Below are 14,630 nucleotides of genomic sequence, written 5' to 3' on the forward strand. Positions count from 1 at the left end.
AAACAATAAAAATGTACATGTACAAAAATTCTAAAAACCACATTTCTATCATGTCCGTCCGTGATATGGCACATTTAGTTGATACAGGTCTATGTTTGTAGGTAACCATGGCAACAAACTATTTTCATCATTCAGTATACTTTGTCCTACCCTTCACTATAAAACACAAAGGAACCTTGTTCATCTTATTTCTAATTTGTTACAAGCCTTCAAAACTTTCAAAATCTATCAAAATGTCTGTCCATGATGAACCGATCACGCTCATTTATCTTTCGTGAACAACCTTTCCTCCATTTTTCAAACAATAAGTTTGCTATAACACGTAAATTAATTTAATTTTACAATTTTATTCACATTATTATCAATTACATTCTTTTTCACTAACATTTATTTCCTTACTTGCATGGAAATAATTATAGCTTCATAGTATTAACAGCATTCTTAGTGTTATCTGATTTTGTAGGGATAAAGTAGGCCTACATGTATACCATTAATGCATACATGTATGTAAACTGTCAGAACCACAATTCACCCCCTAAACTGCTGACAGCCTCAGAAGTCATATAATAATAATAATAATACATTTTTATAGTGCCTTTTCTAATACAAGATACAAAGTGCATTATATTGAGAGGAGAAATAAAACATAGAAACACACATAAATGCAATTGAAAATTTAAACAATGAAGGACCAGTGCTGGCAAGCGGGAGTTGGCGGAAAAGATGTGTTTTTATAGCATTTTATATAGCATAGTTTTGACATGCAGTCTCTTCATGACTGCAATATGCAGGCGAGACAACGCTTGGCGTTTGCATTGTTTCATGTTGAATTGATAAGAAGCTTTATTTTGTACATTGTGTTCAGTCATGTTTCATTTTATTGATACATATTCATGTACATGTAGGCGTACATGTATGTACTCTGATCCTGGGGGGCCACTTCCATTCATGAGTGGATACTATGCGCAACCATGGGGTCTCGAAAAGCACCCCTAGACAAGTATTGGCGTGTGAAACCCTACCCTTAACAAGTATTGGAAACAAAACGATACTTTTGGCAAGTATTCCTTGAAATGAACCTGTAAAACAAGTATAGCGATATTTTATTGTTATGTCACGGGCCCGTCGATCATCGGTTTTACCTTTACACATCATTAATTTTGGTTTAATATACCTCCCCACCTTCCAAACCTTGCAAAAATCAGACTCTATAGACACGTAGTATTGGGGCAAAAAGGTCATCCCTTATAAAAACATTTTAATTTTGTTTTATCACCCCCGCAAATTTGACCCTACATGTAAGCACGTAGCTTTCCTAGCGTACTAGATACCCTTTTTCATTATTTTTGTGTTTTTTACACCGTTAATACATTACGTACCTAACGTGCCCTATCGTGAAAAAGACATCCTTTTTACATGTTTACGTGGTCGCGCATGGTATCCACTCGTCAATGTAATTGCCCCCCCCCCCCCCAGGGAGTGATGAATATTGACCCTGGGTAATTTAAAGAATTATACAGATTATACAAATGAAAAGAATATATCATGATAGCATTTTAAATTTTGTATTCAAAAACACAATTTTTGTGAAAAATGAAAATTCCTGAAACTTTTTATGGAAATTTTTGGAAAGTTTCCAACCCTTTGCAATCCTACCCGCCCCCTCCTCCTTTCAAATGCCTTTGGTTACTAGTTATCAGAGCTCTTTGAATATTTTTGAAACACTTTTTCTATTGAGAGATTCTGTAACTTTTTTGTCTTTTTCATTCTTTTTTTTCCTTTTGTAGATCTCTAATAAGCATGGTCTTGGAGAATAGCATGTGGGTGCGAACATGATGGAATCCATAAAGATTAAGAGCAATGCAAGGAAATCCACCCACAGTGGGAAACCAAACATAGCCAGTAAGGAGCAGTCAAGAATACGACAAGCACTGAAGCCAGAGTTAAGGTCTAATCATATCCCAGTGAAGGCATCTCCAACAACATGGAAGAGCTCTGGGTGGTCTCTCAGTGCAAGAGTGCTCCAGAAAACCAATGATGAGCTTCTCACTCCGATGGTTATCACCAAAGACAAGGAGAGAATCCCAGATGCAGCCTCAAACTGTGACATCAACAGCAGATCCGGGCATTCAAGAAATGTTGCAGGCAGTGATAAGAAAAATCCAGACCAGAGAAGCCTGTGGTCACTCTTCTCAGCTCCGAAAGTTAAAGAGAATGTGGATAGTGATGATCAATGTCAAATTGGTTCTGTCACCAATGGTTGTCACAGAGATGACAACAACAAAGTGCGTGGTGCTGAAAAAGTTTTGTCACAAGATGGAAGGATCACAAAGAGAGAGTCATCTGAAGGAGACACAACCAAGAAGACCAGTCCACCTTCTTTCAATCTCTTGTCCAAAATGAAACCACTTAAACATGCCTCAAGGAATCTCTTTGCTCAACTAGCTAGAAGGCCTAGTGATTCTTCTTGCCAGGACCTTTATAGCGAAAACACCCAACATGATCCTAGTAAGGAAGCAACAAAGCAACCTAACAGTAGGATAGGTCATAGAACTGCAGACTTGCCAGGAAATGAACCTCCAGATATCAGAATCCAAAGGCCAGAGAGCAGACGGAATCATGAACAAAATACAAACATAATTCGCCTGACAGAAAGAACAAGAACTAGAGATAGAATCGAAAACCCTGTGACAGTAAAACATTCCAGTGTTGAAGAGAGTGATATCAGTAAAGCCGACAACAGAAGAGAGAGTGCACATTTTAATGATAGTGAGCTGGTCTCTCTGATACCGAATCAAGATAAGGACTGTTCATTAGTAGAGAAGGATGCATATGATACATCTAGTCCCACCAAGGATAAGGATGGATCAAGTGAGGACTTGCCTATGCCCACTCTTACCTTACCTCCAGAAATTGAACACAGGAATACTACAAGTAATGTGTCAAGTGAACATGATGAAAGTGATTGTTTATTTATTGATGAGCAAGTGCAACCTAATTCACCACAAAATGAGAGGGGTAGTGGGGTAGGACATGAAGAGGAGAGTCATGTCCTACGTGTTTGGAGTTTACAATCAGACGTAGAAACAAGTAGTGACTTTCATAATGTTGACCTAAGCAGTTCATTCAGTGATAGCTGTTCAACTGGTATGGAAGATAGTTTACTGTCAACAAGTGCTTCTCTGAACAGTTCAGCTCTGTCTTTTATCGAGAATGGTGCAAGATCTGTAGAGGGATTTCATGAAAGGGAAAATTCTAATGATTTATCAAAAAGTGCAAGTGAGAAAACCTTAGAGGCAACCAGAGACACTCACAAAAATAAGAATCATATTTCCAGAAGAGAGGGTTTTGAGGAGGGCCCTCCAAAGTTACAAGCTCAACCCAACACACATCACCTTCTGCAGGAATTGGATAGCTTGTTAGAATGCAGTGCTTTTCATGGTGAATCATGTTCAAATGTGCTGGTGGAATCAACTGAGGATTTAAACAAAGAACATGAAACAAGTGGTGATTTAAACTTACAGAGTGAGAAAAGTGAACAATCAAACATACAACTTGAAGTAACTAACAATTCCAATGTGCAAGCTGAAGGAGAAGAGCCATCAAATGTGTTGATTGAAGAAAATAATGAATTAAATGTGCAAGCAGAAGAAAAGGAGCTGACAAATGCACAAGTTGAAGGAAAAGATCCATCAAACTTGCAGATTGAAAAAAGTGAACTGACAAATGTACCAGCTGAAGAAAGAGATTCATCTAATGTACAACTTGAAAGAAATAGTGATTCAAATACACATGGGCAAGCTTTCCAAAGAGAGCTGTCAAATGTACAAGCTGAAGAGAAAGAAGCATCAACCCTGCAGAATGAAGCAAGCAACAATTCAAATGTGCAAGCTGAAGAAAAGGAGCCATCAAACGTACACCTCGAAGCACTTGAAGAAGAAAGTAGTACTGATTCCCTCATTCAAAGTAAAGAATCTGACCACGAAAATGCAACTGAATCTGCCAGGAATATATTTAGTCTCTTTAGTAGTGCTAAGAGGCCTTTACCACCTACAAACATTGTAAAGCTTCAATTTGATAGAAATCCCTATAGCACCTCTGTTCATTCTGATATTTCTCAAAACTCCCCAGTGCAGTCTGACAGTTGTTCAAGTGAAAAGAATCAGTCAATACGCACCAATCATCCAGCAGATGATTCTGCCAGCACTGAATCTAATAACAAAGCAACTGATGTGGGTCCTGTAAGTTTGATGAGTAATGTGTTGCTCAACTCACCAGTCAGTAATTCTTGTGTTGAGAAATCAAATGATCACAGTCCCCCTTCATTGTCTAATGAACAATTACCTAGTCCTCTCATGCTCACTTCAATCACAGAACCTGATACAGGAAAACAGCAAAATGATGAACACCATGGGGTTAGTCAACCTCCAGAATTCTGTCTAGAAGTGAATCAATCATCAGTTGGTGGAATGGAGTTATCACTACCGTCTGCAAGCCTGCCTACTCCAGAGGAAGATGTAGTGGATGATATACCATTTTTATCATTCAAATCTAGGGATGACCTTGTGTCATATTCCAAGGCAGTGAAATTGAAAGTGCAGAAGAAGTCTACTCAATCAAACAAAGTTCCTGCAAAGAAATTTGTGTATCCAGTTGTGAAAAATGTTAAGATGAAAAAGAGGAAGAAACTCAGCCCAATTGAAGCAAAGATCCAGGCACTAGAAAAGGATTTATTGTGGTCCATGGAATGCAAAGGTCTTACGGAAATAGTCCACCCTGTTCTCAGCAGAAAAGGAGTTGCTCTGGAAAAAGTCAGGAAAAATGACCTTGTGGTTGAAGTGAGAAATGAAGAACTTGATCGAACACACAAAAGAGTAAAGCATAAGAAAAGACATAGATCAAAGTCAGAGTCGGAACAGGCATCAAATTTTAGAGGAATAGGTAGTAATTCCAATTCCATCAAGCTCTCAGGATCAAGACACTCGCAATATAATTCAAACCTGCATGTACGGAATAGTAAAGGAGACAAATTCGAGACAGAGCATAAAGAAAAGCCCTCTGATAAAGTGAAGGTTGTTGGACTTAAGCATGGACATTTTCCTGGTCTCCAGAAAACAATCAGCAAAGTCCAGAGTGCGGAGAGGTCACACAGAGAGGCACAGATAAAAAGAAGTAAACCTATGCATCAGGAGTGGGCAATTTGTCAAAAGGAATTACCTGCAACATCTGAGAAGCCATCTTTGAAATTAAAACTTGTTACCAAAGCCAAAGCAAACAGCACATCACCTTCAAAGATTGAACAGAGTCCTCTAGCCTTGTCCACTAAACCAAGAGAAAGCACAGTGCCTTTGAAGAGTCCTACTTCACACATTCCAGTCAATGTTCAGCAGCTACATTTGCCATCATCCTTAGCTGCCGCAAAAAGTGATGTTACTGCAGCTGTTGATCCTATAGAGGAACACACTCAGCCGGTTGGAGACAAGTCACCGCCCAGATCAAGGCTTCCTGAAGAGGAAAGTCTCCCGTTCAAACCATTTGAGAAACCTAATGCTTCAAAGAAATCTGCATTTGTTAGTGATGCTCTGGAAGATCTCCTGCAAGGAGTTGACAATAAGATAAAGCCTCTCATCTCCCCATCTACAATATCTGTCAATAGTGCCAAAGTAGTCTTCAAAGTACCATGTAGGCAGAATCATTCTGTGAAAACATTGGACATGGCACTGAAGAGACAAAAACCATTGTATGTTGCTTCTGAAAATTACACCAGCTTGACTCGCAAAGATTCAAACCATGAGCGGAAAGATAAGAAGAAGAAGAAGAAAAAGAAGGAGGAGAAACACAAACATAAAAGTAAGCATGGATCAAAAGATGGATTTGTGTTTGGAACTGGGCCAGATGACCTAGTAAGAAAACTGCCCAAGCTTCCCTTTGAAAACTATGGAAAATCATTTTCAAGACCATTATTTGAAAAGGAGTATCAAGATTCAAATATGGTTGGTGAGAAATCTAAAGGGTTCCTTGAAGTCAGAAATGTACTTTCTGTGTCTGGAAAGGTTGCTGTCAAACGGCAATCTGAGGAAGAGATGCCTAGCACTAAAAAGATTAAACAGGAGCCAGAAGAAAGTGATGAAAGTCAAAATTCAGCAGATGAAATTCAACAGCCCATCTTGGAGATGAATCCATCATGTAGTGCACAACATGAACCTCTTCCACATGAAAGTAACACTGAATGCAAAGAACCAACAAGAGAAGAAACTCAAATTCAGTCTGAGACAAAAATTGTGAAAAAATGTGGGGAATACTGTCGACTTGGATGCATATGTGAGTGTCTAAATAATTCCAAAACTGTGCAAGAATTGAGTAATCATTGCCGCAAAGTGGATTGCATGCTCAATTGCATGTGCAAAAAAACCCAATCAATGTGTGTGACTGGTACAAGAACACGACGGCCTCCATCATTATCTTGTGACATGCTGTTTTATGATGATTCCTACAAGTTTTGGAGGGTTGGTGATACTGAAAGTGCAACAGTAGAAACAAAAAAGCTACAACTTCTAGATCATCTACCAGAGTTTGAGAAAAGAAACATGATGAGCACTTGTGCCAGGACTAGATATTTTGTCACTGATAAGCCTGAAAAGTGGGTTAAATGGAAGAGGAGGCAACTAGGAATCACCAGCTCGACAAAGAAAAGATCTTCTGACTTGGATGATGCTTCCCAAATGGCTTTGAACAGTTCAAATATGGGTAACCAGAACCCACATCAGAGGATGCAGATCTCTGAAGTGAATCAGAATGAATCAAAACAGCTTAATTCCAAGAGAACACTGCTGAAGGAAGTTGCAGACAAAGCCAATAAAACCGTTGAAGCAAAGAGCAACGTGTCATACATCCCTGCTACTGAAACAACTTCTAAAGGGACAGCAACATACTTACAATTATCTCAACAATACTTGCTGAATGGAAAGCTAATGAACCTGGTGGCACTGCCAAATGGAAATCGAATACTATTACCAGCCACTTGTGTACCACTCAAAGTTTTGAAGGAAACCTCAACATCTAGTGCTCCTCAGTCAAAGCTAACAAATGCACAAGGTGGTACATCAACAACCTCTGATCAATTACCTATACCACAGGTGAAAGCCACAATGCAATTTAAAGAAAAACATGTCCCAAATATTCTGAGCAATTCGTCCACCAAGATCACTTCTGGACAGCAGAAGCCTGTTTTGCCTGTACAGCTCCATTGGACACCATCTGGGATAGTACTAAAATCAGGGATAGAGGAAAAAACTTCAAATGTAGCAAAAGCAGTCCGAGATGGGAATTCAAATGTTTCTCAAGCGTCAATATCAGAAATTCACCCTGGAATCTTCCGAATATCCAATCTTCCAGATCAATCTCAAGGGCCTAAGGTTTCAGGCTCATTTAAGAAGGCAGAGTCTATTGTTCATATTAATGCAGCCCAGCAAGCAGTACCAGCTAAGACTTGTTCAGTAAATGCAAAAGATAAAGCAAGGACCTATGTTCCATTGCAGAATTCTTCCACAAAACAGGATGCAGCTTGCAATGTGGATAAACAGGCCCCTCTTCACAAGAACTTAGCCCTATCTTCACCCTCTGCATCTGCAAGCAATGAGAAAAAAGAAATCTCCTCAACCAGCAAGCCAATTGGGACAATGTCAAAAGAAAGTCAGATGTCGATAAGCAAGACATTCTTCATGTTGGATAAATCAATGTATATCATGATGATGACTGACCCAGAGTTTGAATGGACAGATAAAATTGAGCATGAAGCAAAGCAAGGAATCAACAAGATTTTTAAATCACAAGCACAAAATAATTGTGTTCTATTGTCAGGGGACCTTGAGCTGAAACTCTTGATAAAAGGACATCAATGGGCTCGTTTCCACCTGCGTAAACGTGAGTCTGGACGTCACATTGGAGATGTAAATGAAAGCAAAAATTCATTGGTCAAGAGCACAGATGGTCCAAACAATGCTGATGGATGTGATTCAAAGGCCATTACATCTGCTCATTCAGTCTTGAAAAATTCACACAAAACTGTTCTGGTCACAGCAAAGACAAGTGTAGGGGATGCCCGAAATGTGACAGATGTCACTTCCAGTATCGCTGAAACACTGCCTTCCAAGAGTAACATAACACCCAAAGTCCATGAATCTAGCCCAATTATATTGACTGGTCCAGAGTTGAAACAAAAATGTGAAAATGTTCCTGTCACAACAGAGACAAATGAAAAGGAAGGCAAAAAGCTGATAGATGCCACTTCCAATGTGTGTAAACTAAGGTCACCCCAAAGTAACTCAACACCTGAAACTGTTGGACCTAGCCCAGTGAGATCAATTCATCCAGATTTGGAAAAGCCACATGAAAAAGTTCTGTCTACAGAGAAGATGAATATCAAGGAAGCCCAAAATGGAAAAGATGCTATTTCCAAACTCAGAGGAGTAATGCCAGAAAAAAGTAAAATTTCACCTGAAGGACATGAATCTAATCCAGTAGAAGAATCAGCTACTTCCAATACACAAGGAAAAATATCTGCCATGCCTGATAGTACAGTAGAAAACTCTATGAAGTTATCTTCATCACTACCAGAGTTTGAGAAGTTGTCCGAGATTGTGAAAAGAACTTCTGTTGATGGGGTTGACGAGAGCGTGAGTCCTGTCAAGATAAAAAATAATGCTCCCGATTGGTTGCAGGATCCCAAGTTGCCGAGACCATTGGAATATCAAAGTTACAAAGGAATAAAGGGCCCTTGGTTCACTACTGAGAAAGAAGGTGTGAAGGTTGTTCTTCAAAGAAAGAAGGATAAAAGGTCCCCATGGAATTCATTGCCACAGAGAACTCTCAAACGACACTTGACATCACCTTTACCAGATGTTTCTGCAAAGAAATCACCAAAGTGTGAAAAGGCAAGCTTTCCAAATGACAATGAGGATTCAGACTCCTCAAGAGGTAAAGGTTTGAATCAAGAAGCAACATCTGATGGTTTACATTCTGTTGCAGAGGAGAATATCAAAGAAGGTGAAACATCAAAGTCTGAGGATAAGAATTATTTGTGTGAAACCACAGGTCTTCTGGAAAACATCTGTCCAAGTAATCAGGTTTCATCATGTACTAGTATACAAGATGATCTGTGCAAAGAAACTTCAACGAATGTTGACAATATTTTGGTGAATGAGAAGATAGTATGTGACAGTCCAAGTAAAAAAGGAAGCAAATTTGTTTCTTCTGGATTGTCTGAGCCACCAAGGGCTAAATCTGTACAAGACGCAAATAGAAGTGATGGAATCGATGTAGAAAGAAGGATGAATTCTGAGGATGCTGAAGGGACACTTGATATTGAGCACTTTGCGAGGTTTAGTGAAGAGGATACTTCTGGACCTGTGGAAATTGATGAGATAGTCTCGGCTCCCTACAAGTTACCTGCAGATGATGATGATAGTTCATCTGTTGCATCCCTTAGAATAGATGAAAGCATTCTAGAGGATTCCCCAAATGATGACTTGATAATGGGTGTACCTTCTCCACAGAAACATGTGCAGGAATCTAGAGAAGATAATCCAGCAAACTTATCAGCAACTACTAGCCTAGATGATCTTCCTCATGAAAGTGACATTAAAAGTCGGAGTAGCTTTTCACATACAAAAGATATTGTCAGTATGGACTCGCTACAAAAGAAAGCCCAGAGCACAAGGACAAACTCTGCAGTGATCCTTCCTGTTATTGAAAATGAACAAGAAAATTCAGTTGCAGTAGACTCTATTCCCAACCAGAAATTAACTGGAGCTTCACCGGAAGTTCAAGATTCGGATGTGCCAATGGCCTCCAAAGTGTCAGCCCCTTCTGAACCTGAGCAATTATCAAAGGATCAGGCACCATTGTCTAAGAATGTCCCAAAGGTAACTACCCCTATTAAAAGCACAGATGTTCATCCAAAGAAGGCACCAATGTTGAACATCAAATTTGTAGCTACCAGTAATGAGAACTGTACTACTCCAATATGTTCATCCCCTGTATGCCCATCACCGCCATGCATGTCTCCAGTGTCTGATGACATTCCAGAAAACAGTCAAAATACATCACCAATCCCAGTAAAGGACAGTGATAACACAGATTCTTTTCTATCAGGGACAGAAATAGATGTGGTCAATACAGATGACGATGACGATGATGAGATCGATGTGGAAACTGTTCTTGGTGTCAAGCCCTCTATTCCAAACTTAAACCCGTATTCCTCTCTTCGGGAAATAACGTCAAGACTATCCAGTAAATTGCAAGAGGAGCAGAAGAGATGCCCACCACCAAAGAAAGTCAAACACACATCACCCATGAAAATTAAACCGCATTCACCTAGTAAACTATCACTGCAACTGTCGATTGGACATAGATTTGGCTCTCCAAGACATGGACAATCAAAATCATTGACTTATGGCCCTTCAAAAGCCAATCTGCAACATTCATCAAGTACCAATGAAAATCGCAAGAAGAAAAAGAAGTCCAAGAGAAAAACTCCAGTTCGTCCTTCTGAGTTGTACATGGTTTCTTACAGGGATAATACTGACAAGGTGAGTCTTTAAAAGCTTTTGGTTAATGGCAGCTGGTTAATGATCAATGTTATGAATTGTACTGCAGTATCTCCTAGCGTTCCAGTATCTTAGAATTATAAACTGGGATTGTTTTAGCTCAAATTTGGCACGTACAGTAGCATCCTCTCTCGATAATGCCTTTATTTTTATATAAATAGCTCTTTGAGGACATACTTTATAAATTTAGATATTGTAAATCACAATGGTAAAGACACCCTGAACTCTTCAGCTCGTACCATGCTTGAAAAGGGCTTTTCATGTAAACAAGTAAAAAAAAAATATGCACACACACGTATACTTTTTGGATGTTAAGTATCTTCAATAAAAACATGTCCCTTTAATAGTTTACATGAATATCCTTCGCATCATAACTGTTTCATGACACACAACTTGTTTTGTTTTTCTATGCAGAAAAAGGAATCGTCGAAAGAGGAAGAGAAAACAAGTGAACATGTAAGTTGTCTGTAATAGACATATTTTGTTTCGATAATATATAATTCTGAATTCAGATATCAAATAAAATGACTATGGTTTGATATATGTTTCTAGTTGCTGTACAATGTAAAGTGCTTGTTTAGACATTTCTGATGAAGCCAGATGATTGGTATAGACAATTTGCAGTTCAGCAAGTAAAGTACTAGATTTCCCTTATCTGAAAAAAGGGGGTATTAATTCCTCTTTTCATCACCAGAGCAAGTGAATTCACTTCTGAACATCTTTGTTTACATTTGATATGTTTTTGCAATCAGACAGTAAGTAAAAAAAAAACAGTCAAAATTGCAATTTAGGAGTCAAAGTTAATCAGAAACTTTGATATGCTATCCAATTTAAGGAAAGTTTGCACCGCTTTGTTTGTTTTATAGTCTTATAGTCAGGGGCCTTAGCAAAATTTTGGGGACAGGATTTACAAAACCGCCATTTTTTGCATGTGGGTCCCTGGTATCAAAAGCATTAATTCTAGATAGGGTGCCCCAAAATCGGTGAAGGGCACCCTATTTTAAAATGCTAATTTATGCAAATTTTATGAAAAAAACTCATAATTCGCCATTTCTCACTAAAAATAATTTTTGAATGCCCAATTTTTGTGTATTAGGGTCTTCTTTTGCTAAATATTTAACTGCAGGTCGATTTTTAAGACATTGGTGAATGTGAATCATTCTTAAGGTTAATTTATGCAAATTTTATGCAAATTATATGTAAAAACACATATTTTATCATATGTCGACATATAGAATTGTCAAAATCACATTTTTTTTCCATATGTGTCAACGGTATCAAAACCATTAATTCTTGATAGGATGCCTCGATATCAATGACTGGAATCATATTTCATAGTGCTAATTTTTGCAAAATTACACTACTCACCGTAAATTACTGTATAGTATAGTACAGACCTAAACTTTTCTATAGAAGCCTGTTTATTTTCATTTTTTTTTTTTTTTGGGGGGGGGGTATTTGGGATTTATTTTGATTGGGCATCAAATCTAGATTGATTCTGTACAGTTCCAGAATAAGAATCAATTTTCAATGTTAATTCATGCAAATTTATGCAAAAATGTGTAAAACTCATCAACTATCATATTTTGAGGTTTTAAACCGAGGGACGAGCACAACACCATGCATATAAGACACTGTAACACAATTCATACATTATGGTGACTTTCTATGCTACCAGAGGAGGGTATCATGTTTAAAATGCAAATTTATGCAAATGATAAATCTTGTGCATACCCCTTTCACAATTAATAAAAAAAATCATATGGAAAAGATAAACCAGTATTTCATCTTTCTTTTCAAAGCAAATCAAGAGGTCAGATTTCTTTCCCAAGTAGAGTTTTCCCCTGTCAGAAAGAGGAGGGTATATGGATGGTGCTCATGTCAGAAAAAGCTGTCCATGTCTGCCCCTCTGACAACTATGTACATTTATTTTATAACAGGGACACATCAGATTTGAGCAAAGAGACCTGATCCTTCTGAATAATTTCAGTGATTTTTCTTAAATGGCTAATGAATTGATATCTATCTCTAAAACTAAGTAACACCAAAACCAAATTCTCCCAATCAATAATTTTAGACCGAATCAGAGTCAAATCGGTCAGGAATAGTTCCCGAATCAGAGCTACTGACTTCCAAAAATAATTGTCTAAATGTCTGCCCAAATTTAATTCAACCAAATTCCATCCGAATACATCCCGAATGTGGCTCGTATAAGATGTGTCATGGCCACATTTGGGAGTATTTTGGAGGATATTCGGCTGGTTTAAACATTTCAACACAAGCTGAATCCCTCCACGAATGTTCCCGATGGGAAGGGAGAACAGAATAGTCCCTGATCCTTCTGCATCGATTCCGGGAGCTCCTCGAATCCGAAATGAATAAGTATTGAATCCAGGCCATTTTGAGCAGAATTGGTCCGAATCTATTCGGGAGAATTTGGTTTTGGTGTAACACTTGCTTAAAGCTAGGGTTAGAACGGAACCGAATCAGCTGCGCATTCATCCATATACACGTATTCTGGTGGTTTCAGGAATATTCTGTTTTGCCTCCGTAAATGCGAGAAAATTCGGGAACGTTCATTGAGAAATTCAGCTCATTTTGAATTGTTCAAAACCAGCCGAATACCCTCCAGAATATTCCCGAATGTTACCACAACAAATTTCATTCGGGCCACATTTGAGATGAATTCGGGTGACATTCGGTTGGATTCGGGGAGTCATTCGGAGTCTGGACAGATTCGGACGATTTGTTGTATTTCTGGACTTAACTGTCCCGAACCGTCCGAGCTCGGCGCATTCGTTCTGATTCAGGTCCACATTCAGGCCATTGTTCTGCTGTAAATCAGAGATATCAGGTCACTTTCGGCTGGATTCTGGACATGCTTTGGTCAATTCTTCCACTATTCGTGTTGGCATTCTGCTTTTTTGGGGGATGGCGAAAATTGATTTGGTCAATTCCTGGCGATTCTGCGCTGAATCGCGACATATTCAGGACCCATTCTTCTCTATTTGGGGGAACTTCCCTAATCCATGTGAATCAGGCAGTATCAGTCTGAATTTATTCGGGAGAATTAGATTTTGGTGTAAACCTAGCTTAAACCAGGACTGACGTGATGTATTCTCGCTACTGTACTTTGGTTATCATCTGAATGTTTGCAGAGACTGTTTATCACAGTTGTATCCTATTCTGGTTTGTCATCTAGAAATTTGCCTACATAGAACATGGGTTAACCCGGAACCAAATCAGCAGCAAATCCATCCGAATACACATAAAGACTTTGGAGCACTCTGTTCTCCCCTCCCGAATGCAGGAAAGTTCAGGAGTAATTAGGAAATATTCTTGGAGGAATTCAGCTCGATATGAAAATGGTCAAATCCAGCCGAATACCTCCAAAATACTCCCGAATGTGGCTACGACAAATTCCATTCGGGCCACATCGGGATGTATTCCGATGGAATTCGGTTGGATTTTGGGAGGCATTTGTAGAGCAAAGGTCCGACTCTTGCCTCTCCATATCGTACGAATCATTACAAAGAACAAAATAGACGAGGGAGACGAATTGGCCAGAAATTAGAAAAATGGCATGCGAATAGCTGCCGAAACGGCAAGCCCAAAGAATCTGGCGCATTTTCGGGAAATTCGGTGGCGTACTTGGCGAATTTAGGCATAGTCGTTTGATTAGCTATTCACATCGTCATTTTGCAATAATCAGAGGATTCGGGCTAAATTCGGCTCGATTCTGGCTGCTCTGGCTCGATTCTTGCCTGCTCTGGCTGGATTTTTGCCACTGTTTGGGTTGCCATACGGCTTTATGCTTTATGCAATATTTGTTTAATCATTAGAATACAGTTTCATACATATATTATTGTTTATTTACATAATATACATGATATAACACACTTTTGCATGGAAATATGATTTTCGATAGCATGTTTTGCTGGTAAAATTTAAACTTTTGAGCTGATAGAGGTACTTCAAAAGTTTGGCCCCTTTTCCACTGTTAATACCCATTGGAATGGGACT

General features: G+C 38.8%; 1 protein-coding gene across 2 annotated transcripts in view; it reads left to right on the forward strand.

Annotated features, from left to right (window-relative positions):
• The window catches only part of LOC121415599, a 54,473-nt gene that overhangs the window by 18,010 nt on the left and 21,833 nt on the right, over positions 1-14,630 (forward strand). For both annotated transcript variants that reach the window (XM_041608913.1, XM_041608992.1), the window contains exons 3-4: positions 1,788-10,589; positions 11,022-11,063. In XM_041608913.1, the coding sequence (XP_041464847.1) occupies positions 1,833-10,589; positions 11,022-11,063 (8,799 nt within the window). In that variant the 5' untranslated portion in view covers positions 1,788-1,832. The remainder of the gene's footprint in view (positions 1-1,787; positions 10,590-11,021; positions 11,064-14,630) is intronic.

Source organism: Lytechinus variegatus, chromosome 1, assembly GCF_018143015.1.
Source record: "Lytechinus variegatus isolate NC3 chromosome 1, Lvar_3.0, whole genome shotgun sequence".
Lineage (NCBI taxonomy): Eukaryota > Metazoa > Echinodermata > Echinoidea > Temnopleuroida > Toxopneustidae > Lytechinus > Lytechinus variegatus.